The sequence below is a fragment of the Pygocentrus nattereri genome, chromosome 3, assembly GCF_015220715.1.
Source record: "Pygocentrus nattereri isolate fPygNat1 chromosome 3, fPygNat1.pri, whole genome shotgun sequence".
In the NCBI taxonomy this organism is placed as follows: domain Eukaryota; kingdom Metazoa; phylum Chordata; class Actinopteri; order Characiformes; family Serrasalmidae; genus Pygocentrus; species Pygocentrus nattereri.
In genome coordinates, this window is record NC_051213.1 from 46,064,546 (window position 1) to 46,091,186 (window position 26,641).

Below are 26,641 nucleotides of genomic sequence, written 5' to 3' on the forward strand. Positions count from 1 at the left end.
TAGGGCTCGATTGATTCTTGGGCTCCTCTGAAGCTGCTGAGGATCTGAAAATGAAGCTACTTTATGCCTTCAAAGCAGGAAAAGGCTATAAAAAGATATCAAAGCACTTCCAACTCACAGTTTGCACTGACCGGTCTGTCATTCAGAAATGGCAGTTAAGGGGAACTGTGGAGGTCAAGGCCAGATCAAGGCAGTGTAGGTAGAACTGCAGCTAGAACTGTTCATATGCCGGTCAGAAAGGCAAAGCAAAACCCCCACGTGACAGCAAAGGGCATCCAGGAAGGTTTAGCTGACAGAGGAATGTTCGTGCACCGTCCTGTGCAGCACAAACATGATCTGAAGGGAAGAGTCATCAGAAGGAAACCTTAACAGTGACCTCTTAGGAAAGTGAAGTCTTTGGCCATGATCCCCAGTGGTATGTTTGGAGAAAAAGGGAGCATCATTTGATGAAAGTAACACCTTGCCATCTGTTAAGCATGGCAGTGGATCTATTATGCTTTGGGGTTGTGTGGCAGACACTGGCACAGGAAACAGGTAAACAGGAAAAATGGATAAAAAGTCCTAAAACAAGATCAGAGGGACTCGTAAGTGGCTACAAAAGGTGTTTGCAAGCTCACTGGAAAAAAATGCTTAAAGATTGTTTTACATTTATTTGATTCAAATGTGTGGGCGGCACGGTGGCGTGGTGGGTACCGCTGTCGCCTCACAACAAGGAGGGCCTGGGTTCGATTCCCCGGCCGGGCGACCGGGGTCCTCTCTGTGTGGAGTTTGCATGTTCTCCCCGTGTCTGCGTGGGTTTCATCCGGGTTCTCCGGTTTCCTCCCAGAGTCCAAAGACATGCAGTCAGGCCAATTGGACATGCTGCATTCCCCCTAGGTGTGAGTGACTGTCTGTGTCTGTCTGTCTGCCCTGTGATGGACTGGCCACCTGTCCAGGGTGTATCCTGCCTTCCGCCTGATGACTGCTGGGATAGGCTCCAGCACCCCCCGCGACCCTGATGGAGAAGCGATGGATGATTCAAATGTGTACATTGTCTTCATGTTACATCAATATAATTACTTTGTCTAAGTACTTAATTAACCTTCTTAAGTTGATGTAATATGTTATTTGCGTGGAACCGGTGTACAAATTTAAATATAATGTAAATTCAGTGCTTTGCCAAAAGGGGACTTTTGCACATCAATACATATTTTGGGAACTTGAAGCCTTGAAGCATCCAAGGTGGCTCCTCATGAAGCAAATTGAGGACTTTGCTTTAAATGGCTAAACTTACCAGTGATAAACTTCCACCTACAAGCAGGCAAATAGACTGGAAACAGAACACTAGGCAGTGGTTTAATAAAGGCTAATAAATAATAAATGCCTTTTAATTTGGTTCTCTTTTTAATTTATGAGGCCCTGGGTGCAATTCCATGAATTAACCAAAACCATGTGACTCACTCACTGGGTTGCACAGTTTGATGGTTAGGATAGATAGAGAAAAGAAATGCAGACTGATTACTTATTACAATTTAATCAGTGTTTACAGTTATCAGTAATAACTTCATTATACACAGTAATCAGCAAATATATAAAAGATGGCTCGCTAATATAAATTATTTCAAATTTATTGGCAATTCACATCACATATTCATCCATCTGAGAGACTTAATCACAGCACGGGTCATATCTGAAAGGAGAAGACACACACACACACACACACACACACACACACACACACACACACACACACAAGAGTCTGATATTAACATTTAATTAATTTCCCAGCACTTTTTCAACTTAATGTCCATCTAACTCATTATTCCATCAAATAACACAGACAATAATTTTGACACCTTTCCTTAGAAATGAACACAAAACCCACTGACTTGAAACCCAAAGACTTGCAGTGGTGGATGAAGTACAGTACACAATTCCTGTACTGGAGTTAAAGTTGAGACCCCCAAGGTAAAATATCACTCCAGTAAAAGTAGAAGTTCCTCCCTTTAGACCTCCACTTGAGTAAAAGTACTAAAGTATTTACCTTCAAATGTACTTAAGTATCGAAAGTAAAAGTACTAAACGAGTAATTATGGATCCATACACTCTTAAAAATGGTTCCTCAAAGGTTCTTTAGTAAAAACAGTAGTACTATACAGAACCATGAATGCTCAAAGAACCATTTGCATGATTAGAGCGTTCTTTGCACCGTGAAAGGGTTCTTCAGAGTGACGGAGAATGTGCTGTAGATGGTTCTCTATAGAACCTTTCTGAGAAGGGCTCCACATAGCAGCAAAAAGGGTTCTTCTATTGTTGTAATATCATTCTCCAACAATCTGAAGGACATTTTCATGGTGCAAAGAATCCTTTAATCAGGTAAAGGCTTCTTTGAGTGTTCATGATTCTATACAAACCATTTTCTTTACTAAAGAACCCTTGAAGAACCAGCTTTTTTAAGTATGTAGTGTATTATAAGTGAGGTTTTGAGTCAGTGAGTGTTGCTTGTTCCTACGTAGAAGGAGACCATGTTAACAGGCAGCAGAGATCAGGGCGAAGAACGCTGGAGTTCTCCTTTCATGTTTAGTGTAATGATTAATGGACTGATGGGGGCAGCACCAACACTCCTTCCATGGCCTTCGTCAATCGTCTCTCACCTGTCTAATTCCCGATACACATCCGTCTCTCCTGTGGGCTTTAGGTCCTGAAGGAGGGGAGGAGAAGGTAATAAAGGGATGAAGAAGGTTCAGATTTATGGTTTGGCAGAGGTTTATGCTGGCTCATCTGTTAATATTGCTAATGTAAGACTGACAATAAAGTGAGGGCTGGCACACAAACACCTCCCCAAACACACATCCACACACACTCGCCAGACTGTAGAACCTGAAATAAAAGTCCTCTTGGAAGAACAGTGATAACTCACCATGTAGACGCCATGTAGAGGTGACTATGGGCGAGAAAACCAGAAAGAAAGGACAAAAACAGTTAATGAGAGACTAGTGGAAGGGAGGGATCAGTAAACGGTGGAGGCAGAAATACACACACTAGAGCAGGCGTGTCAAACTGGGGACATTCCAGGCCAAAGTGCTGTGGAGATCAGCGTTTACCCTCATCTACCCCTCTGAATTCAGTTCATGAAGGCCTTGCTAATCAGCTGATGAGCTGAATCAGGTGTGTTTCATGAGGCAGTGCGCTGAAGTCCGCAATGTTTTGGCCCACGAGGACTGGAGCCTGACCCGTGCACTAGGGTCTGACCAATATCTGTTGGGCTTTCCATCCCAGCTCACGTTCAATTCAAATTATGGAACCATGAAAAATGTCAGCTGTGCACCAATTAGATTTTCTAGTTAGGATTCTTGAGGCTGCATTAAGTTTCCTGGATCTTCAGAGACCAGAGACTTCTCTGGAGGAAATGTGTAAGTTTAGACAACATGCAGAAGAACATTCTGTAATGTGGGCTGTGTTTCAGACCCCTTCCCTGAGGGGATGAATCTGATGATTGCGTGTTGAAAGAGAATTCAAAGAGAACTCAGTCAAAACTTGCTAAAGGACGTGTCTTCGGAGAACGTGAGTGAATGATCTACTACTGTCATCCTGTCTTCATCAGTATAATGTTATATATTTAAGCAATGGAAAATGAGAGGGAGTGTGTTATTGCAAAAAATGACTGTGATTTGGGCGCTTTTATACAACAGTCAAATAAATACAGTAAGAAATGAATAAACTGGGCTGTGAACGCGGCGTTTAATATATTTTAATGTTCAGTTCCTTCCACCAAATTATAGTTCCTTAAGAAGCAGCTTGTTGCTACAACAGAGTAACGAACTCCGCCCACTCGCTGCTCAGTCTGCTGTGATCCTCGCCTTTTGAAGTGCGGAATGAGCCATAAAACTGGCCCAATATCAGGTTCAGCTCAGTTTTGTTAGTTTTTCCAGATCAGTATTAATGTTGTTTTGTTCCAGCCGGTCTGTAAAGCTTCTTACAGCCCGTTTCGTTTGGCGAATGGTGTTGGGTTCATTTCTGGCTGGTTCCAGGTTGTTTAGCTGTTCTTCTGTCACAGCTGCCGACTGAAAAGCTGCTCAGTGGTGACGACAGTTTGGGAATTGAGTGCCACCTCATCTTCAGAGTCGGACCAAATCACCTGTCGGTCAGATGTGATCTTAAAGTGTCCGTTTTCTGTTTGTGGCAAAGTAAGTAGTGAAAAGGTTCAAACGGCTTGAGCGTCTCCTACAGCTGTCAAAGTCGTTGCTTAGCAACAGCATCTCAGTGGAGTGATAGTGTTTGTGAAAAACCTGTGAGGTTTCGGGTGAAATAACAGCACCGTTAGAACGCCTCTCAATCATCTTGCATGGCCGAAACGAACTGTTGTATGAAATGTTGATTTGGAGACTTTAACATTAACCCTGACCTACTTTTGTGCGTTAATATGTGAAGGCGTTTTAAAACTGTCTTAAAGAGTTTTTAAGACTTTTAAACTGTTGTTTTAGGCTTAACAGGATGAATCTGTACATCATTAATTCCTGTTCTCAATGCAATATTTGATGTAGGCCTTCTTGGCCCTATATTTCCTACCTTCTTTAAATGGTTGTCTTTCATTGACATGGAAATTTTTAAAAAATCTTTTTTTTTTACATTTTTCATGGAAATCAATTACATAATTTGGGTGAACTCAATAAATATAAACATTGTAGTTCCACGGTAGAGCTATTCAGTATTCTTCATGGTTTTATAGGTTTTATTTAGCCAAATTAGCAGCTTGTATTTTTTGATACACAGTATCATTTTTGCTGTACAGTCATCTGCAATGTGTAAAGTTTGTTCTCACACATTTTTTTTCCATATTCCACATTTTTTCTATCTGCAGTTCTTTAGTAAATATTTGGGCTTTTATTTGCTGTGTGTATAAGTTTGTTTAAAGGGCTGTTAAGATTATAACCTACTTGATGTTTCACTCATTCTTTCTTCATCAAGGATCGAATCCCACATCTCTGTAATAATTTCCCTTTGGTCATGTGACGCATTACTGTTGTTATGATAGGTTGTTTCAGGAAACTTCACCAAGTTGAGACTGATACTACAGTTGCGGCTGAGTTTCGAGTTTTGAGCTGCAGGGCGCTTTACATCATCCAACTCAAGTGCAGTTTAGTCTCATGTAGGTTTCAAGCATCTAAAGTTGCATGAACATTTCACCATGTAAAGCCAGCCTTATAAATACTGTTATAAGTGTATAAATTATGAGTGGCATTTTTGCCAATACTAAAAAAACATTAATGGGTAACATTAATATTGGCTGATATTATCAGCAAAACAATATATCGCTAATACCCTAATATGCAATCTATTCACCTGTCTCAGATCCTCGGGGTTTTCGTAGATGTTCTCCACTTCTCCAGAGTAGTGAGAGAGGGTGTGCTCCACGTCTACATCTACACACACACACACACACATTTTAATTTTGTGCACTTCACAGCCTCCGTCCATCACGGCTGACAGTATTCAGATCTATTGTGGACATACTGGAAGGAAAAAAAAAAAGACAAATGACAGGACTCACTCCGGCGAAGGGAGCAACGGCCCCGTCTCCATAGCAACACCCCGACAGCCACGGCAATCACAGGCATCAGAAAGAGGAGGAGAGAGAGAGAGGGAAGAAGAGCAGATGGCTGTGGCACACTGCTACCCTCTGGAAGTGAGATAAGAAAAGCAGAGAGGGGTAATGTGAGTAGTCGGGGGCTCCCTGCTGTGGTCCTGGAGGGCCCGGCACAGTTTGGTGATTTCCCAAGATAGATCTGTCTGTCTGTCTATCTATCTATCTATCTATCTATCTATCTATCTATCTATCTATCTATCTATCTATCTATCTATCTATCTATCTATCTATCTATCTATCTGTCTGTCTGTCTGTCTGTCTGTCTGTCTATCTATCTATCTGTCTATCTATCCATCTATACGTTATAAGACACTTTATAGACCAAAACAATTTTTTTTCTGATATAAATTGTTGTGATTTTGTTTTACACGTACAAGAAGCATCACATATTCCCTGATAGCAAGAGGACAGTGAGCCACTGTTGGCCCACTGATGGCAAAGCTGGTGGTCCACTGATGTTTTGCTCAGCCCACTTGTTGTTAAGCAGACTAACTGGTTGTTAAACAGTGTCTGCGTTTTCTATAAAATCATTTTATATCAGGCCTAGTCTTTTCAGCCTCTCAGTTGTTTGTAATGTTTGTCTTAGCTCTAAAATAAACGGTTGTGCACATTTAAAATCGGTGTGAGGAGATTAAAAACTAGTTCGACTTTGTACGCAGGACAGTAATCTGGGTGGCCCGAGAGTGGACCAGCAGGGGTGTTACAGTCAGCGGGATGCCCACCTTACCAAGCCCGTGGATGATATATGCTCACTATCTATTTCATCCATCCATCCATCCATCCATTTTCTAAGCCGCTTCTCCGTCAGGGTCGCAGGGGGGGAAGCTGGAGCCTATACCAGCGGTCATCGGGCAGAAGGCAGGATGCACCCTGGACAGGTCACCAGTCCATCGCAGGGCAGACAGACAGACACAGACAGTCACTCACACCTAGGGGCAATTTAGCATGTTTCAATTGATCAATTTCATATACTATATAATTATAGTTATAATTTATTGCATATTTATTAGAAAAATTAAAATGTGTTTCCCTTTATTCCTCAGCTTTTTCAAAAACCTGGTCAATCTCAGGTTCTCCGGTTTCCTCCCACAGTCCAAAGACATGCAGTCAGGCCAATTGTACGTGCTAAATTGCCCCTGGGTGTGAGTGACTGTCTGTGTCTGTCTGTCTGCCCTGCGATGGACTGGCGACCTGTCCAGGGTGTATCCTGCCTTCCGCCCGATGACCGCTGGGATAGGCTCCAGCACCCCCCCGCGACCCTGACGGAGAAGAGGCTTGGAAAGTGGATGGATGGTCAAAAATTTTACAATGTAAATGTAAACAGTGGAACAGTGGAAACGGTGGAATTCCTCTTCAAACTCTGAAGCTAAAGCATCTTGGAGCCTAATGACAAGCAAGGAAGTGGCTGGTTCGCTACATTAGCCTCATAGCTCCAGTGCAAAACTAGACACTAAAGCATGTTTTGATTGATTGATTTGTGGTCCAATTCGAGTTTTAAGCCAAATCGTCTCTTAATGAACAGCATTTGTAAGCCTCTTGGCACAGGAAAGCTTTAAATGTGGCTACTAATGTGGTAAAAAGTCTCAGGTCACCATGTGCGAGGGTGTAGTTGCAGCACTGACCAGCAGGTGTCAGCAGAAAGCCTGTAGAGTCTGTGGTGGTGCTGGTAGGCCGCTGGCTCACACAGCAAGGTCGCTCTTTATAGGACAGGCAGGAGAGAGCAGAAACCGAGATTTACTCACTCTACTTCTATGAAAATACAAGGAGCATCTGTGCATTGGAGTTCATTTTTTGAACACTCCAATGTGTCAAAAAGCTCCTGAAGAAACCAAACTCTCAGGCATTGTGAGTGAAAAAACCCTGAAAACCAGGCACAGCAGAGAGGGAGGGAGAGGAAGAGGGAGGGAAAGGCATTACGTCATGCTGCTGTCCTCAGTGTATTCAAATTTCCCCCAGTGCCTGTGATGAGGCGATAAGCCTAAACTGGCTTTGCATGCGGGTTTGAACTGACGTCATCCATGCAAACAGAGCCGCAATGTTGGGCCATGTCGTGTTCCAGCTTCTTTAGACTATTCAGGAGGTAAAGATGTAATATTAGCTCACTAATTTGAGTCACACGCTCATGGAATCTGCTGACCAGCGACAAGACTGCAAAACATGGGCCTCAAAGGGGAAATTCCACCAACTTTTCTTTGAAAAGATCCTACTCAATGAATTGGTTGAGATGTCATTCAGAGTGGTCTACTGTGAAATGCTATTACAAGAAATGGTTAGATAAACACTGCCTGATATCTGTTATATTGCTTTATGATGGTTCTGTGATAAAGTTTTGGCTTAAAATGTATTTTAATCCATTCATTTTGACCTATTCATGGCGTGTTGTAAGGCAAAAGAGTCCCCCCACCCCAAATATTTTTTGTCAGATTTATGACGGTTTTATCGTCAGTGTTACATGCAAAACTCAGAAGACTCGTGTAGGTTCACTGGTGGGTTTGGATGACAAATAAAATGTCTATATTAGTGTTGTAGTCATGGCGACCCCTGGTTCCCATCACCACCGCTGAGTCTCTACAATGAACCATTCCACATTAAACCACTCTGCATGACTGTTTGCGTTACACAGACTGAATTATTCAGGAATTTTTAAAAATTGGTGGAATTGCCCTTTAATCAATACTAATAGCAGTATATTGGCAGTAATTGATGGCTTGGGTCCCGGTGGATGGAACGGTTTCAGAGTGTGACCTGTCTGATGAACCGTGGAAGTCCACAGCCCGATCTGGTACGAGACTGATGGCGATTAGGCTTAAAGCGATAGTTCAGTCAATAATGCGAAGGTTGCTAGTAATGTAAAAATGAATGAAAGCCAATAGCCATCAGTTAGCATAATGAAAGCGGCATCATGCTAAATGCCATCCATCCACTACTCACAGTTAACAGCATTAGCATGTTTGGCTACCTTTAAGGGGGAATTCCAAAATTTTCCAAAAATTTTCCAAAACTGGGTATGCAAATGTTTGGGCACCCCTGGCCAAATTACACGCTCAGTTGATTTATGAATGAAAATAAGGGAACCCGTCTTCCATAAAACACACGACGGCTCTTTTTGATACCCCATTACTCTTCATTTGCTAAATTCAACATACAGTGGAATAAAGTCATACAGTGTGACCTGTGCAAAAGTTAGGGCACCTTTCATAGTTTCCCATTTCCAATATGTTAAGCTCAAACGCCAAAGCAAACTGTGTACTACGCTTTGAAATATGCCACATTTATGTGTTCCCTGTAGGTAACGTGCTCAAATATTTTCACTTAGAACATCAAAACGTGCTGAAACATGTTTGATCAGAAAAACTTACCAAGTCAGAATTGTTCACAGTGATGGTGACAGGAACTTTAGACTTTAGGTCAGAGAATATGGAGTAGAAGCTACTGCGCAGAAAGTTATTGCATGGAATTGTTATGAATTTGCTGCCCGACGTCTGAGACATTGTCTTACAATAACTTTGGGATTTCAGCCTTAAACATACGGAACGTTAAAGACGTCCATGGGGGAACACATGCAGGGCATTGTAAGGCAAAAGAGTCCTCAAAGAAAACGTATTTTTTCAGATCTGCTGTTTTACCATCATCAACGTTACATATAAACACTCAGGAGACTCGTGTGGGTTCACTGGTGGTTTTAGACAGTAAATAAAAGGCCTGTATTTGTGTTGTAGACATGGTGACCCCTGGTTCCCATCACCACCACTGTAAAGAAAACTTGTCTTTAATGACACACACACACACACACACACACACACACACGTATTTTATCTCTATCTTACTCCATCAATCCCTGACATTTATAGTATAATGTTTATCTACGGTGGGAACCGAGGTTCAAAATCTACCAGATAAAAATTGTTACAGGTCGTAAAATACTGTCACACCATGTTTCCCTGCCCATACATTTGTACTGCAGGGATTCTGTCTCCAGTGCATAAGTCATTCATGTAAACTTGAGCACTGGAGCTCCACTCCACATTTGGTTAATATTAGGGGGCCAAGCACTAACACATCAATGACTATAAGTTCAGAAACGGACTGTATAGAGTTCAGGGCTGAGTTGAGTAACTGTACTGCATTATGTACTCGAGTAATTGTACTTAGCTTAGATATGAACTTGTTTATTTTTACTTACGGTTTATATTATTTATATTTTTGAATATTATTGCAACGAGACCATTTCCAAGAGATAAACACACTCCATACTGTCACGCCTGGCATGCTCCAGGACTCAATTCCAGGTGCGATGATGTCATCTATTCCTCCAATCGCACGCAACTGCCTCGTTCTCAGTCACCCGAAATCTAATTCGATTCACCTGTGTTTGTCTCAGACTTTAATAGTCCTTGGGTTGTTCTCCTCGTTGCCATTTCACTGGACAACTGAGGGTCATTTCTTTGACTTCTCGACTTGCGCTTTGAACCTTTTGACCGGTTTTGGATTTGCCCTTCTGCCCTGTTTGCCTGTATGTTTTGTCTATTCCGGTTTTTGACTGTTGCTTGGTTTTTGGATTTCGATATTTGCCCTGAGATTGTGTTTCATTCTGAACTCTCTCTCATTAAACAGACCTTCGTTTTTAAGTATGTATTATAAGTCTCTAAAATGTAGATTTCTCTCTCTTTCTCTTGCTAACCAGTGTACTGGAATCTATACAGTGTTTATTAAAGCACTCAACCAAATTTATAGAATTGTAAGATGCAGTAAAATCTAATGAATCTTTGTGTAAGAACCAGTACTGTCTATCTATCTGTCTGTCTATCTATCTGTCTGTCTATCTGTCTTTGTGCACTCTTCCACTTCTAGGAGAGAGCTGATTTCTCTTTCTCAACTTATGGTCTTGTGAATCACTGTCAGACTGCAAAAATGCTCTGGTCAGTCTGATCCAATTTCTATTCCTCTTGCTCTTCAACCTTTGAAGTTATTTGCTTTAGACAATAAACCAAAGCTAAATTACAATACTGTCATTTCTGAGTGGTGTATGACGCTGCATGGATTCACATATTAGGTGAAACAAAATGCGCAATTGCTTGCAAGTTTCCATTAGATGGCAATAATACACTGAATCGCCAACCGCCAGCTATTAGTTACCTAATCATACGCCTACTGCATTATAGCTGTACATTATGCCTTTGTTAAATGTTACTGAATTATTGGCCTTTGCAGTGTTAACACTGCGGTCATCAATACTGTAACATTTGCAAAAGGCTGTTTTTTTGTGTAGAGTATGTGACTCCAGCTCCACTCCGGATTTTCTGTTTCTCACTCATCACTCACACATTAGAGAAAACTTGTCCATGTCCGCCCCAAATGATTCATTCTTATACAATTTGGTTTATGTCTCGAGCGTAAGGAGAAGACACAACGTGCTTCATTTCGTTTTGATATAATTTGCGGCTAAGCGAAAAACTAGTTTGTACTAATTCTGTACTTTTTATTTGGTGGGTTTAGGCTTGAAACGACTGCCAGACAACCGGCAAGAGTAAACAAATGCACATTATTACACAATCCTTTTTATCGTTGTGGACGACAGGACTGCCTGTGTGTGTAACAACTGCAGATTTTGTTCTGATTGGTGAAAACGTCCAGTAATGTAGGTCTGCTGAACAGCTCTGCCGCCCAAACACTGTGAAGGAAAGGCCGTTGTGTGCGGCATTCTGCCACACGTTGCCACGTCCCTCGTGCCACGCAGAGGTAGTGAGTGTGGAAAAAAGGACTGGCTCATGGCATGGAGCAGTATTAGAGTGATTTCGAATTGGGAGAGAACACAGATGCTCTGACTTTCTGAAAACGCTCTGTGCTCTGCAAAATCATGCCACCCCACTCCTCACTCCACACCACTCACGTACTCTGGTGCTGTGAGCGTCCCAAACATGCTCAAACCGCTCTGCAGGTGACTGGCCAAACGTACTGTAAGTCATTTTTCTCACACAGATGTTTAACTGTGTCGTTTTAAAGATTCACTGATGTGTTATTAATGTGTTACTGTATTCCAAAGAACATCAGATATCAATTTACTCGAGCCCTGCTACATAACATTGAAATAACCGTGCCGGATATCTGCAGTTACCTGATTATTCAAAAGGTCATGAAAACGGCACACTGATTTCTTAGATCGGAGTTAGATCGGAGAAATCTGATTATGCAATTGGATAAAGAGAGCAGGATTGTAGCTCAGTAATCAGATTTCTCAGTGCGCGTGAACTCTTACTCTGATTTCTTTCAGATTTCTCAGTGCTGTGAGCTCTTACTCTGATTTCTTTCTGATTTCTCAGTGCTGTGAGCTCTTACTCTGATTTCTTTCAGATTTCTCAGTGCTGTGAGCTCTTACTCTGATTTCTTTCAGATTTCTCAGTGCTGTGAGCTCTTACTCTGATTTCTTTCAGATTTCTCAGCACTGTGAGCTCTTACTCTGATTTCTTTCAGATTTCTCAGTGCTGTGAGCTCTTACTCTGATTTCTTTCTGATTTCTCAGTGCGTGTGAACTCTTACTCTGATTTCTTTCAGATTTCTCAGCGCTGTGAACTCTTACTCTGATTTCTTTCAGATTTCTCAGTGCTGTGAGCTCTTACTCTGATTTCTTTCAGATTTCTCAGCGCTGTGAACTCTTACTCTGATTTCTTTCAGATTTCTCAGCGCTGTGAACTCTTACTCTGATTTCTTTCAGATTTCTCAGTGCTGTGAGCTCTTACTCTGATTTCTTTCAGATTTCTCAGTGCTGTGAGCTCTTACTCTGATTTCCTTCAGATTTCTCAGCGCTGTGAACTCTTACTCTGATTTCTTTCAGATTTCTCAGTGCTGTGAACTCTTACTCTGATTTCTTTCAGATTTCTCAGTGCTGTGAACTCTTACTCTGATTTCTTTCAGATTTCTCAGTGCTGTGAACTCTTACTCTGATTTCTTTCAGATTTCTCAGTGCTGTGAACTCTTACTCTGATTTCTTTCAGATTTCTCAGTGCGTGTGAACTCTTACTCTGATTTCATTCAGATTTCTCAAGGCTGTGAACTCTTACTCTGATTTCTTTCAGATTTCTCAGTGCGTGTGAACTCTTACTCTGATTTCTTTCAGATTTCTCAGTGCGTGTGAACTCTTACTCTGATTTCTTTCAGATTTCTCAGTGCGTGTGAACTCTTACTCTGATTTCATTCAGATTTCTCAAGGCTGTGAACTCTTACTCTGATTTCTTTCAGATTTCTCAGTGCGTGTGAAATCTTACTCTGATTTCTTTCAGATTTCTCAGTGCGTGTGAAATCTTACTCTGATTTCTTTCAGATTTCTCAGCGCTGTGAACTCTTACTCTGATTTCTTTCAGATTTCTCAGTGCGTTTGAAATCTTACTCTGATTTCTTTCAGATTTCTCAGTGCTGTGAGCTCTTACTCTGATTTCTTTCAGATTTCTCAGTGCTGTGAGCTCTTACTCTGATTTCTTTCAGATTTCTCAAGGCTGTGAACTCTTACTCTGATTTCTTTCAGATTTCTCAGTGCGTGTGAACTCTTACTCTGATTTCATTCAGATTTCTCAAGGCTGTGAACTCTTACTCTGATTTCTTTCAGATTTCTCAGTGCGTGTGAACTCTTACTCTGATTTCTTTCAGATTTCTCAGCGCTGTGAACTCTTACTCTGATTTCTTTCAGATTTCTCAGTGCGTGTGAACTCTTACTCTGATTTCATTCAGATTTCTCAGCGCTGTGAACTCTTACTCTGATTTCTTTCAGATTTCTCAGTGCGTGTGAAATCTTACTCTGATTTCTTTCAGATTTCTCAGCGCTGTGAACTCTTACTCTGATTTCTTTCACATTTCTCAGCGCTGTGAGCTCTTACTCTGATTTCTTTCAGATTTCTCAGCGCTGTGAACTCTTACTCTGATTTCTTTCAGATTTCTCAGTGCGTGTGAAATCTTACTCTGATTTCTTTCAGATTTCTCAGCGCTGTGAACTCTTACTCTGATTTCTTTCACATTTCTCAGTGCATGCATGAAAACAGACTGCAGTTCTGGAAATAATTGAGCACAGTTGCCGTGAGACGCAGCAAAACACTTTTTGGAGCTGAAACCAGATACAAGCTTGCTGAAATATTTTCAGGTAAAGTAACTTGATGATTTAAAAAAAAGCTGCAGTATGAATTTTGAGTTTTACATTACGTTTATTACACATCTTCTTCTGTGAGTTTTTTGTCTGGTTGCAAAACAGAAATCTGATTACTGTCTGACTCATGTAGACATGGAGTTTCCCCATTATCTGATGACTCAAGTGCATGTAAACGTGTTGATCAGATTACTGACTAAATCATTATTATTATTGAGTGTTAATGCACTCAATGTTATAGTACCATTACTTTTATTGTCATGCCAGATGTTATAATGTGTGATGTCTTCATGACTAACTAGAGTACAAAAATTAGCATGTGACATAAGCTGCCATAACATAAAACACTATGACATCTGTCAAGACAATTACTGGTAATGGATACATGACACTGTTTTTTGCTTCTTTCAAATTTTTTCTAATTTAGTCATGTCTGATCCCATCTACTAGTTAGGACTCCCTCATTTACATGATACCACCAATGCTAGGAGGGCAGAGAATGGCATAGACTTTGTCCGAGACCTATGACCTCCACTGCACCAGTTGTGCTTTCTTGGATTACCAGCCTTGGATGGCTGTAGTATCACCAAGGATTGTTCTTGCAGTCTCCTGATGATAGGGCCATGTTTAGATGGTTGGATGGTCTACATGACACTGTTAAATTACCGAGCAAAATTTGGCATATGCTTGGGGTTCAGGTTTTTCCAAATGCCTCAGTCATAAAATTTAACATGGCACACAGTGTCACTGCTCTTATGAAGCTTTTTAAGTTAAAATGGTGCGGCCTTGTGGAGAATGTCCAGCCTGCTAAACATGATCGAGTGAGTTACAAGCCAGTCCTATGACTTGCTCTACGTCTTCAAATATAGTCAAATTATGGTATTTCTGTCTGTATTGTGCATCCTGTCCTACACGGAATAAACATAGATAACTATATAATCTAATAAGTCAGAAGTGACGGTGAACTCTCTTACCTGGAGGGGGCAGCGTGACGGTGTATGTGTAATTGAGCGTTTGCGAGTTTTCCAACAGCAGCGTGCAGATGTACTGGCCGGCCGTCTCAGGTGTGACCGGGAGAGATACTGAGACGGTCAGCATGCCTAACATGGCCTTCATTGGTAGCTGAACGTCAGGCCGCTCTACATGGGTCCACTTCGCCCGCTTCACCTGAGAGCGCTCAGCATACTTACAGATCAGATCCAGAGTGGAAGAGGAGGTCTTGTTAGACACTGAGAGAGAGAGAGAGAGAGAGAGAGAGGGAGAGAAAGGTTAAAGAGAAAGAAAAGGAAAAGGCAGAGAGAGAAACTACAGATGAAAACAGAGATGACTTTTCTATCACACAATGGATACATTTATTTTATATCACAGCCACCAAAAGCCAAGCTAGCTCTTTCATTGGTTAGGGCTTGGCCTGAACTGGGCTGAAGGCCTAACACGTCATATAAACCATAAGAATTATTAGGAAATATCAGTGGAATCAGCCACGCTTCCCAAAGATAAAAAGTCACTCTAAATCTCCTGGAAGTCCCTGATACGTCACCGACATCAAATATGAATGGTAGCCTAACCATTAAGCTTCTGTTCACTGTTAGAAACGGGAATCAACACCATGCCAGTGCAGAGTCTGTTACATACAAGGTAAAATAAATGTTAACATCTTCAAAAAACCTGAAAATGTATGGCTGTGTTTAATCTAGAAAGGCCAGAACGTGCTCATGTATCAGCTAACATACTATGAGAAATCCCATTAGGGGGCTAGCAGAAATGAGCTGTACCATAGAGGTGTTTCTTTGACTGCATTTTGAAGAAAAAAGGCAGACGGGGTTAAACTGCTGTGTATTCATTAGATGCGTGTGCAGCAGGCCAGGCGGAGATGTGTGTGACTGATGTGTTGTGTCTTCTTACACTCAAAGTAGAATCAATCTTGGCCTAATTGAGCCCACCGGTTACCACGGCAATGCCATAGCCGCCAGCATCGTCGCGGCGACTGGCGGCAGGTGTAATTACATATAATGACATCTGTAATGAGGCCTAGTAAAAACCATTACATTACCGAGCCAGAGAAGGAGAGGGTGTTTTGAAAGGCAAAGAAATGATGGTGAATGAAAAAGTAAGAAACATGCAAGAGAGGATCAAGGAAGGGGGAGTAATTAAGCAGCAGAGAGAGAGAAAGACTGATAGGCTGCTGTACGCTGTGATTGATTCCACAGACTGTGTAATTAGGAAACAAACCCAAGGCCGGTGAGGTCACACGGGGGTGCCCTGGCCTGCCTGTGAGTGGATGTGGTGGGAGATGAATGAGCCTGTTAATGTGTTGGAGTAGCATCAACTTCATTTGTAGTGTTGCTACATTTATGTTTCATAGGCTCTATATGTGTTCTGCTAAATGTTCTGTCCCACAGTGCACTGGTCCTGGCTGATAAAATGCAAATTAATTACCAGAAACTTTTTTGAGGCACCCCCCCCCGCCGCCCCCTTGTGGCCCTTCTGTAAGTGGAATCATTATAATAAAATATTTCCCCCAGTAACTCATGAATGTGGACACTATTGGCTCTGAAATGTTGCCCCTCTGTGTTGAGCTGCTAGTGAGCAACGAGGGCAAAGAAATGATGAGTACCCCCAAAGACTCCACAAAGACGGCCTTTCCGAGGTAAAACAGACAGCACTGTCTCAAGGTTGCCTGGTCCAGAAAAGTGCCCGACGTGATCTTAAAGCCCACCAGCCGGAAGCTGAAACTAACATAATGTTGGGTTTTCAATCGCAAAAGAAACAGTTGCTCATGTTTTTATGTGCTTGAATAAAAAACTGGACTAAACCACATCTAGGAGAAGTACCTGACATCAAAACTCAGATATGACAAAGGTTAGTGAGGAAGAAGAAAGTGGGGTAAAGTTGTTTAAGCTTTCAAGTAAAATTATTACTGAATTTAATAGAGAAAATATATTTGTTACTCTGAACATCAAATTGTCCTAGCTTATTAAACATGCCTACCGACCAGCTGAGACTGAACTGATCTAAAATCTGTGTTTAATCTATTTATGACCTTGCAGCTTATCTAAGACAGCGTTGCCTGACTTCAGTACCTTTGTTTGATCTGTGCCTGTTGTAAGTGGATGGATATAGTGTTTTTTATACAAAGAGACAGATCTACTGCCTGAGAATGAATGAAAATAAACGTAAACTTTAATATAAATATGGATGATTTGAACAAGTAATGTACGTTCATTCGGAAGGGGGGGCTAAATACCATTTAGAGAAGTCTAAAGTGCCCCTAAAACTGGTCTAGCGATGCCCTGACTTGTTAGAAATGAAACACTAAATACTGTAATACCGAAATACTAAAAACCCTAAAGTTAGCTATTCTTAACTTCCAACAAAGCTTGGATAAACAAACGAACAGGCGACAGGCAGCTACAGTCAGGTGGTCTAGCTAGCTTGGGTCAGCTTTAGTTCGCTAAGTTTCTCGGACACTGTTTTGTGTGGGCGGGGCAAGAGACACAGCCTTGTGATTGGTCAGGGGGACGCTTATGGAAGCATCACCCACTATTGCTACCGCCCAGTTTACAGTGAGGTTAGATAAATAGGGTAAAATACAGCATTTATTAGACTTTGGGAACGTATTCATAAGACATACTTTGTACATGTACATCTTTTGGTCCAGAGGAAGTTAATTATAAAGAAAGCTCAGATTTGGGTTCCCTGGCACTGTAGAGCAGAGCTTTCTGAGAGAGAGAGAAGGTCACAGTAGGTATCCATTTGTGGCTTTAGGCCTAGTCCAGATTCCCTGAATCTTTGATAACACTATGCACTGCAGAGGGTGAAACACCTACACTCTCAGAAAAAAAGGCATGAAACTGTCACTGGGGCAGGACGCCTCTTAACGTAATCTTAACAATCTTAACATAACTGTACCATAATCCATTAAAATGATATTTTCGACACACCCCGTCTCGTCTCCAGGCTTTTTATTCTATCGTTCTGTTTTAAAACATTCGGGGCGTAAATGCACTTTTCCACTGGCACAGACTTACACAAGGCACACAATTGGACCTTGAAACCGCTGTTGTACCTTTGAGGGTACATTTACATTGTTTGTACCTTGATCAATGTAAATATACCTGCAAAGCACCTTATTTCTAACAGTGTACAATCCTTGGAATTCCTGACTGAGGAACATATTTTTTTAAACTGTTAGATTTTTTTTGCTGAATTATTTTGGGCAAAGTGGCAAAGTCTTTTCTGGGTAATCCTTTTATATCCAAGCATGATTCGATCGTTACGATGTTTTTGAACATTTCGCAATTGCATCTTTTTTGGAACCTGTTGCAGACATCGATTTCAGAATGAGCATATTCTTACAAAAACCAATGAAATTGTCAACGGAAAACATTACATATCTAACAAATCACTGCTCCCTGATGTTATATTCATTTAATCGACTGTCCCAACTTTTTAAATTGGTTTTCTACACGTCAGCTTAATTTTGTACATCATTAATAAGCTTGAGCCTAACATAGGGAACATAAGCTAATAGGTGACAGGAAATGAATGGCGACAGAACATGCCTGCGATAACGTAGCTAGCTTAAAGATGATGCTTCACCAGAAACTGCTCCTGAGTTTTTTGGACATATTGCCCAGTCATAGTGCTTTGTGGGACATTACCATGTAAGACGGTCAGCGTTGTGGACTGGCCAAACACGGCACTGTCCAGGAAGACCTCGCACTGGTAGCGACCTGCGTCCCCCAGCTTTGGCCTCAGGAGGAAGGAGAAGTTTCCTTTAGCTTCCACAGACGAGGGGCCTAGCAACTGGAAATTAGACCTGTTCTGCTTCATGTGATTCCTCCAGCGGTCGAACTGGAAGACCAGCTCCGGCTCTGGATTTGACATATACAGGTTTGGTTTCCACCAGTAGAGCTGCACGTAGTCGCCAGAGACGGGAGGGCAGGGAAGAGTGACCGGTAAATTGGAGAGAGATGCCTTGCTGCCTGTGGAGTCTGTAGAGGGGAAAGAGTAGAGTGTTTAGACGAGAAAGTGAAGTCAGGAAAAGAGACAGATAAAGAAGAAGGACACAGACATGGCAGTGAAAGATAATGAAGCAGAGTGGACGGCAACCAATGACATCCACCACTGCTCAAAAGTTCAAATGCTTACACATTTTCAGTGGACAGGGATTTAAAGTCATTAGCTATCCCGACCAATCACAGCTCCAGATTCTGTTTCTGTGCGTGGCTTGACAAAACAACCCTTCATATGTGTTTAATACATATTATATGTATATACATGTGTGTGTATATATATATATATATATATAAATAAATATATATATATATATATATATATATATATATATATATATATACTTTTATATATACACGCTTTTTGAACCGAGCCAACATACAATACAATGTGCGGCGTTCATTCAAACACAGTTTTTCCCATAGGAACAAATAAAGATATGCTCAATATCCTGAAACAGAATAATTTTTCCCATGAAACACTTTTATCCCACCTCAGACATTATACACTATGTTGTCAAAAGTTTATACACCCAGCAGGGCGCTTCAGAGCAGTCCTGTGCAAAGTGGTCTTTTAATTAAACCCGGAAAGCTCTGACATGTTGCTCAACCTGCGCTGGGAAGCAGGTTCAGGCTGGGGGCGGGGGGTCAGACGAAGAGTATGGAGGGGGGCGGAAAACAGTTCAGTGGGGGGGGGGGGGGGGGGGGGGGGGTCTCTTCTGCACAGCAAGAAGAGTATTTACTTAACATACTGCCTGTCTGTCATTATTATAATTATTAATAATTTTCTTTTTTTTTGCCTAATGTACTGTCTGTTAATTTCTTTTAAGTATTGAGTTTTTTTTTCTTTTCCTCATCTTTTTGTGGCTTGTCTTGTCATAACGTACATGTCTATTTCTTGTACTATATATCTGTTGCTAATAATAATACAAAAACCATAGCAACCCCTAGCAACAACTTTGCAATCATTTAACAACCCCCTATCAACACCCTGGAATACCATAGCAGCTACAGAGGAACACTTTAGCAACTACCTGGGATACTATAATAACAGCCTTGCAAGACCTTAGCAACCACCTGGAACATCTAAGCAAAGGCCAGGCAAAACCTTAGCAACCAGCTGAAATACCATTGCTATGGCACAGCAGTACGTTATGCAACCACTTGGGGCACCATAAGAAAGCCCAGGCAAAACCTTACAAAACAGCTGGAATACCATAGCTATGGCACAGCAATACTTTAGCAACCACCTGGGATACCATAATAACGGCCTTGTAAGACCTTAGCAACCACCTGGGACATCATAGCAAAGACAAGGCAAAATCTTACCAAGCAGCTCGAATATCATTGCTTTGACATAGCAATACTTTAGCAACCACCTGGGACATCATAGCAATGGCTGGTCAAAACCTTAGCAACCAGGTGAAATACCATAGCTGTGGCATTGTAATACTTTAGCAACCATTTGAGACACCATAGCAAAGGTCAGGCAAAACCTCATCTAGCAGCTGGAAAGCCATAGCTATGGGATATCAATACTTTAGCCACCCCCGACACCATAGCAATGGCCTAGCAACACCTTAGCAACCCTAACAACAAGCTGGAATACCATAGCAACTACCTGAAATTACAACATACACCCAATTAAGTTATCAAAATCAGCTGTGTCCTGCAAATTAGTTTCCCCCTTAGTCCAAATGCAGCTGATCAGCCAAGCTAATTTAGCAAGTAATGGAAGTTTTTATCTCACCAGTTAGCACAAAACAATATTAACTGTAACTGATTTTATTTTGACAATAAAGAGTACAAGGTGAATTTGACAAGAGCGAAGGTGCAAGAGGAATATGAGGAGAGGGAGAAAGAAAGGGAAAGGGGAAAGTGAGTTAGCAGACAGTGGGAACGGAGAGCGATGCAGCAGCTAACTATCATTTGATTAAATCCCGCACAATAATCCTCAGTGCCGCTAGTGGTTTTAGTGCCATTGTTGCGCAGACAGTCGTGCCAGTAGAGCATTGTGATCGTGAAAGTAGAGTCACACAAGGAGATCGAGAACACAGAGGCATGAGAATGAGGATTATCTTCTTAGGCTTTAAGAAGGTTCCTCAGAAACACTCCACTCCACATCCACTCTGATCCAGCAACTCGGTGAGGGACACTTGTGTGTGTGTGCGAGAGTGAGTTAGCAAGTGTGCGAAAGTGAGTGGCACACTGGGGTTATTGTGTGGAATGCTTGGATGGTTTCAGGTGGAACCAGGCTGTGCTTTGAGTTTAAATGAGGTTGGAGTGGGTGCTAAATCATGTTGGCTGTGGCTGGGAGAGTGAAGAAAGATGGTCTTACCGTATTTAATATTTGGAAATTTTGCTGCTTCCCATGCTGAGGAAGAGATGAGAAAGGGACAGAGTTGTTACTGAGACTTGTTAATGTTAATGTCTTCAGCGTTAAAGTCATCAAATCAGCAGCAATTGAAGACAATATAGATGGTAACTCCTTAACAATCCAGGTTTATTTCATACAAAGGCTTAATATACAGTAATTACAGGGACTTCAATGTAAACTAAAGGAGCTGTTCTCAGGTTAAAGAAGGGTGTTTTAAAACTGGTAAGGGGTTAAAGATCTAAAGTATTGAGATATATCTTCTGTTATGTTCCACCAATGTTTCCAGTCTTCTTCTAAAAACCAGTCTTCTTTGCACGTGGCTAGCCACCATTAGCAGAGTTGACTGTTTTTGATCCTGAAGTCATTTCCCTCACTAGGAATTCAGGATGCTGTGCATTGCTGAGTAATCAACTGAGGTATATAATCCACATGAGAGTACAATGGTCTGATATTTAAGCTGGTGACTGTCAATTTCCTGTTCAAATTTTACAGCCTGGAGATTACCGATCAGTCTGAGAATGGGCAAAAGCCTGAAAGGACGAAATCCGGAACCCGTCTGCCTAAACCTTCAGCCTGGTCTTAGGAAATGTTCTCCAGCCGGCTATAATAACCGCGCTGATCCAGGGTGTGCTGATACCACCTTCCCAGGTGAAGTAACTTAAAAGTTGCACAAGGCAGATTGGAATGACAGTTGCAGTATGAGGGTGTGACCGAACTGAGTGGTATGTTAAGGTCAGACTTTGAAATACTTAGCCGTACCCAACAGGACCTGACTGTTCATATCAAGCTTGATCAGGTTCTGACATTGTCTGTCATACGTTTGACATACATTTGTCAAACAGCCCATCTCCCACCTGTTTTCATTTTTTCTGTGTTCTTTATCTCTACTTTTATTACCTTAACAGTTTTTAATCTGGCACTCTGGAGTCACTGGTATCGTTGGCAGAGATGCCCATGAGGCCAGTTGGTTCAGACAGAGATTTGGCTATGTTTGGGTTATGATGTAATTCTGATGAGCTACAATCAGGTTCAGACAGAATTTTGTCAGGACGCAGTCGGGTTCAGACAGAATTTTGTCAGGACACAGTCGGGTTCAGACAGAATTTTGTCAGGACGCAGTCGTGTTCAGACAGAATTTTGTCAGGACGCAGTCGTGTTCAGACAGAATTTTGTCAGGACACAGTCGGGTTCAGACAGAATTTTGTCAGGACGCAGTCGTGTTCAGACAGAATTTTGTCAGGACACAGTCGTGTTCAGACAGAATTTTGTCAGGACACAGTCGTGTTCAGACAGAATTTTGTCAGGACACAGTCGGGTTCAGACAGAATTTTGTCAGGACACAGTCGTGTTCAGACAGAATTTTGTCAGGACACAGTCGGGTTCAGACAGAATTTTGTCAGGACACAGGCAGGTTCAGACAGAATTTTGTCAGGACGCAGTCGGGTTCAGGCAGAATTTTGTCAGGACACAGTCGTGTTCAGACAGAATTTTGTCAGGACACAGTCGTGTTCAGACAGAATTTTGTCAGGACACAGTCAGGTTCAGACAGAATTTTGTCAGGACGCAGTCGGGTTCAGGCAGAATTTTGTCAGGACACAGTCAGGTTCAGAAGAATTTTGTCAGGACACAGTCGGGTTCAGAAGAATTTTGTCAGGATACAGTCGGGTTCAGACAGAATTTTGTCAGGACACAGTCGGGTTCAGACAGAATTTTGTCAGGACGCAGTCGGGTTCAGGCAGAATTTTGTCAGGACGCAGTCGGGTTCAGACAGAATTTTGTCAGGACACAGTCAGGTTCAGAAGAATTTTGTCAGGACACAGTCAGGTTCAGAAGAATTTTGTCAGGACACAGTCGGGTTCAGAAGAATTTTGTCAGGATACAGTCGGGTTCAGACAGAATTTTGTCAGGACGCAGTCGGGTTCAGACAGAATTTTGTCAGGACGCAGTCGGGTTCAGGCAGAATTTTGTCAGGACGCAGTCGGGTTCAGACAGACTTTTGTCAGGATACAGTCGGGTTCAGACAGAATTTTGTCAGGACACAGTCGGGTTCAGACAGAATTTTGTCAGGACACAGTCAGGTTCAGAAGAATTTTGTCAGGACACAGTCGGGTTCAGACAGAATTTTGTCAGGATACAGTCAGATTCAGACAGAATTTTGTCAGGACACAGTCGGGTTCAGGCAGAATTTTGTCAGGACGCAGTCGGGTTCAGACAGAATTTTGTCAGGATACAGTCGGGTTCAGACAGAATTTTGTCAGGACGCAGTTGGGTTCAGACAGAATTTTGTCAGGACGCAGTCGGGTTCAGACAGAATTTTGTCAGGACGCAGTCGGGTTCAGACAGAATTTTGTCAGGACGCAGTCGGGTTCAGAAAGAATTTTGTCAGGACGCAGTCGGGTTGAGGCAGAATTTTGTCAGGACGCAGTCGGGTTGAGGCAGAATTTTGTCAGGACGCAGTTGGGTTCAGACAGAATTTTGTCAGGACGCAGTCGGGTTCAGACAGAATTTTGTCAGGACGCAGTTGGGTTCAGACAGAATTTTGTCAGGACGCAGTCGGGTTCAGACAGAATTTTGTCAGGACGCAGTCGGGTTCAGACAGAATTTTGTCAGGACGCAGTCGGGTTGAGGCAGAATTTTGTCAGGACACAGTCGGGTTCAGACAGAATTTTGTCAGGACACAGTCGGGTTCAGACAGACTTTTGTGGGGCTGCAGTCGGATTCAAACAAAATGTTGTTTGAGTTTGGTCTAGTTTAAAATTCAGGCCCAATGAAAGCCCTAATCGAAATGAAGTGGCATCTCACCATTCACTGTCACATTCAGTGTGTGTTTGTATTCAGGCTTGCTGCTCTGGCCTTGAACGTGGATGCTGCAGATGTAGAGGCCATTGTCTCCACGGTTGACCCGCGGCAACTTGGTGAGCAGGGTGCCCTGAGCGGGAACCACAGTAAGTAATGGGACACCTGCGGGCGACAGCCACATCCCACCGGCAACAGCATAGTAAGGAGAAACCTGAGCTGTCAACCTCACCGTACTGCCCAAAGGGATGGGAGGAGCAGGAGCTAGGGTCACTGAGAGAAACAGGGAGTTTTCAGAGTTATTGGAGCCAAATTAGTTTTACCAGTTGAGTTTGTGTTATGTCATTTGTGTGGGACTTGACTAGCCGATTGGTACAGGATGGCGTATATGTGTATATATTTCTATAAATTCATAAGGTGGATTATAACAGGATTGCTGTGACTGAGGGAGCTCCAGATTTAGCTAAAATACACTTCATATTAAAATCAGGGACCATATTGGGAAGCACATTATGGTACCTCCCCTAGTAAAACTAATCCGGCTCCATGCACAACTTGTCAACTGCCCACTGATGAACAGCTAGTGGAGCGCTTACACAAATCACAGCTGTAGATGGGTGTTTATGAGGGTGTTTTGATGAATCATTCAAACTATAAAGGTAAACTGTACTGTTCAAAATGATGCAGGTCCATTTTTAACCATGTCACATTACTCATTCGCCAATGTGTGAAGGTGCAATAGTAATATGTCACAATATAATCACAATACTGGCATTTTGTCCATGTCAGACATCGAGGGGATTACTCAACATTTAAGAAGAGCCAGAAGAATGATCTTCTCCTTCAGCTTTCTGCCTCTCTGCTGCATCAGACACGAGTACCGCCCTCCATCTGTTGCTGTGGCGATGAATTGCAGTGACACATCTTCGAATATCTCGAATGTTCTGCCATGTGTACTGCTCAGGAGTCTGTCCACAGGCCGCCTGCTAGAGTTCACCGAGAGCAGTAATGTCCAGTGCTTCTCTTCAGGCCGCATCATCATCCAGGTGACCTGTTCGGCGACTGTGGCCGGTCCATCAGAGCAGGGCAGGGTGACGGGTCTGCCCTCTTGCGCTATGACCACATCTGTCCAGTTGTTGGCTACAACTCACACATTTTTGACATGCTTTACTAACAGATACAGGGTTTTTTTCTTATTTGTGTGAACTATTGTTTATAATTTTGGAATCATTTTGTAATTATTTTCTATACAATGTTAACTATAATGTTGATTGCTATATTATACAGTAGCCAGCTGATGCATTTTTTAGATGTTTTATTCAATATTTTAAGTTTGGGAACAGTCAATAAATGCTACAAAAATACTGTAAGTGTCTATTTGCTATATTTTTGGCAACTTATCTGCCAAACGTATCTGGTCAACTTCTTATTTGACCACTTTTGAAGTATGAGGGATTATGTATATCGCTGTCGGAAGAAAACGTTGCATTTTTCAGTTTTTAACATAATGTTAAAATGCCTGCTGCCCTTTACATTGTGTGTTACTTTCATGATAAATCAACCAAAAGAAACGGCCCAAAATTACTTGGAAAAATGGTCTGGTTCCCTCAACTTACATTAAAAGTAAAGTTTTTTCCTTTCCTGTAAAGTTACTATTGTGGAGATACAAGGTTACAGTGACATACATTCTATTGAGATTTTGTTATGGGTGTTCAGTTTTATTTGAACTTTAACTTTATGTATATTTATAGCTATCTCAGTCAATCTAGAATCATCTAAGGCTCAGTAGATAATAATAGTAATAACGAATAATAATTTCTTAATTTTTAAGTTAAATGCTATTTGCATATTGCCATCATATTATACAGGTGTATGCCACCAAATTCTTTTTGTTACTGAAAACATTCATTGGTTTCCAAACTTTCAAAAAGGGCAAGTCTGTCGAACAGAACACCCTCCAAAACATGCCAGACCCATCACTTTGGGACCAAAACTGGACCCCCATACTCTATTAATGGCTATTATATGCTTGGAATAATGGCATGTTCTCCTAAGACGTACATGCGCTATTATTGCTATTATTAATATGCTTTTCTAGAAAAATAGAACAGAATAGCACAGCCTACCTCTGTCTGGTGCAGATGAAAGTATGAGACACATGTAAACGAGCACAAAACAAAGAGAATAAGTTCTCATACTGCCAAATTCTGGCGATGTTCTCAAACAGAGCGAAGTACAGTGGGGTGTGAATATCATGCAGGAAAGGTTGATGCACATAAAGCCAAGACGGGACAAATACTGTCAAGCGAGATAAGTCTGACAGCTAGGAAGCTGTGGAAACCGCATACACACATACATACACACTGCCATGTTCATTTATGTGTGCGCACTCACACAGGAAAACGCCAGCACTGCTGTGAGGGATTGATAAATAGACGAAACTACTCACGCATGCACACATACACACTGTTCTCCATGGGAAGAAAACAGTCGAACAGTCTGCAGACGGTTTTTTGCACAATAAATGTGCAACAAAGAAGAATGAAACTGAAACGTCACAATGGCTTTTTGTTGTTTGCCCAAAAAGACTGGCTTGCATTTTATAGAAACTAAATATCTTTTATGTGAAAATAGAACGATACTCTCCTTTATGGTAGAACAATAGTGACTCATGGGACTGACAGGCCCTTTCA

At 41.8% G+C, this 26,641-nt stretch overlaps 1 protein-coding gene across 2 annotated transcripts; it reads right to left on the minus strand.

Moving 5' to 3' along the window:
- Positions 1–1,497: 1,497 nt before the first annotated feature.
- On the minus strand, positions 1,498–26,266 carry g6fl (g6f-like). Of its 2 annotated transcripts, XM_017706067.2 has the most exons (12): positions 26,075–26,262; positions 24,759–25,088; positions 23,955–24,221; positions 21,114–21,149; positions 18,422–18,754; positions 14,732–14,986; positions 7,249–7,323; positions 5,531–5,659; positions 5,323–5,402; positions 2,900–2,923; positions 2,634–2,680; positions 1,498–1,669 (listed from the first exon to the last, which is right to left on the minus strand). In XM_017706067.2, the coding sequence occupies exons 1-12, from the start codon at positions 26,223–26,225 to the stop codon at positions 1,648–1,650; spliced, it is 1,749 nt and encodes a 582-aa protein (XP_017561556.2). In that variant the 5' UTR covers positions 26,226–26,262; the 3' UTR covers positions 1,498–1,647. The 2 variants fall into 2 exon arrangements, with proteins under 2 accessions (XP_017561556.2, XP_017561557.2); XM_017706068.2 differs by lacking the exon at positions 7,249–7,323 and having other exon boundaries at positions 26,075–26,266.
- Between the last annotated feature and the right edge of the window lie 375 nt (positions 26,267–26,641).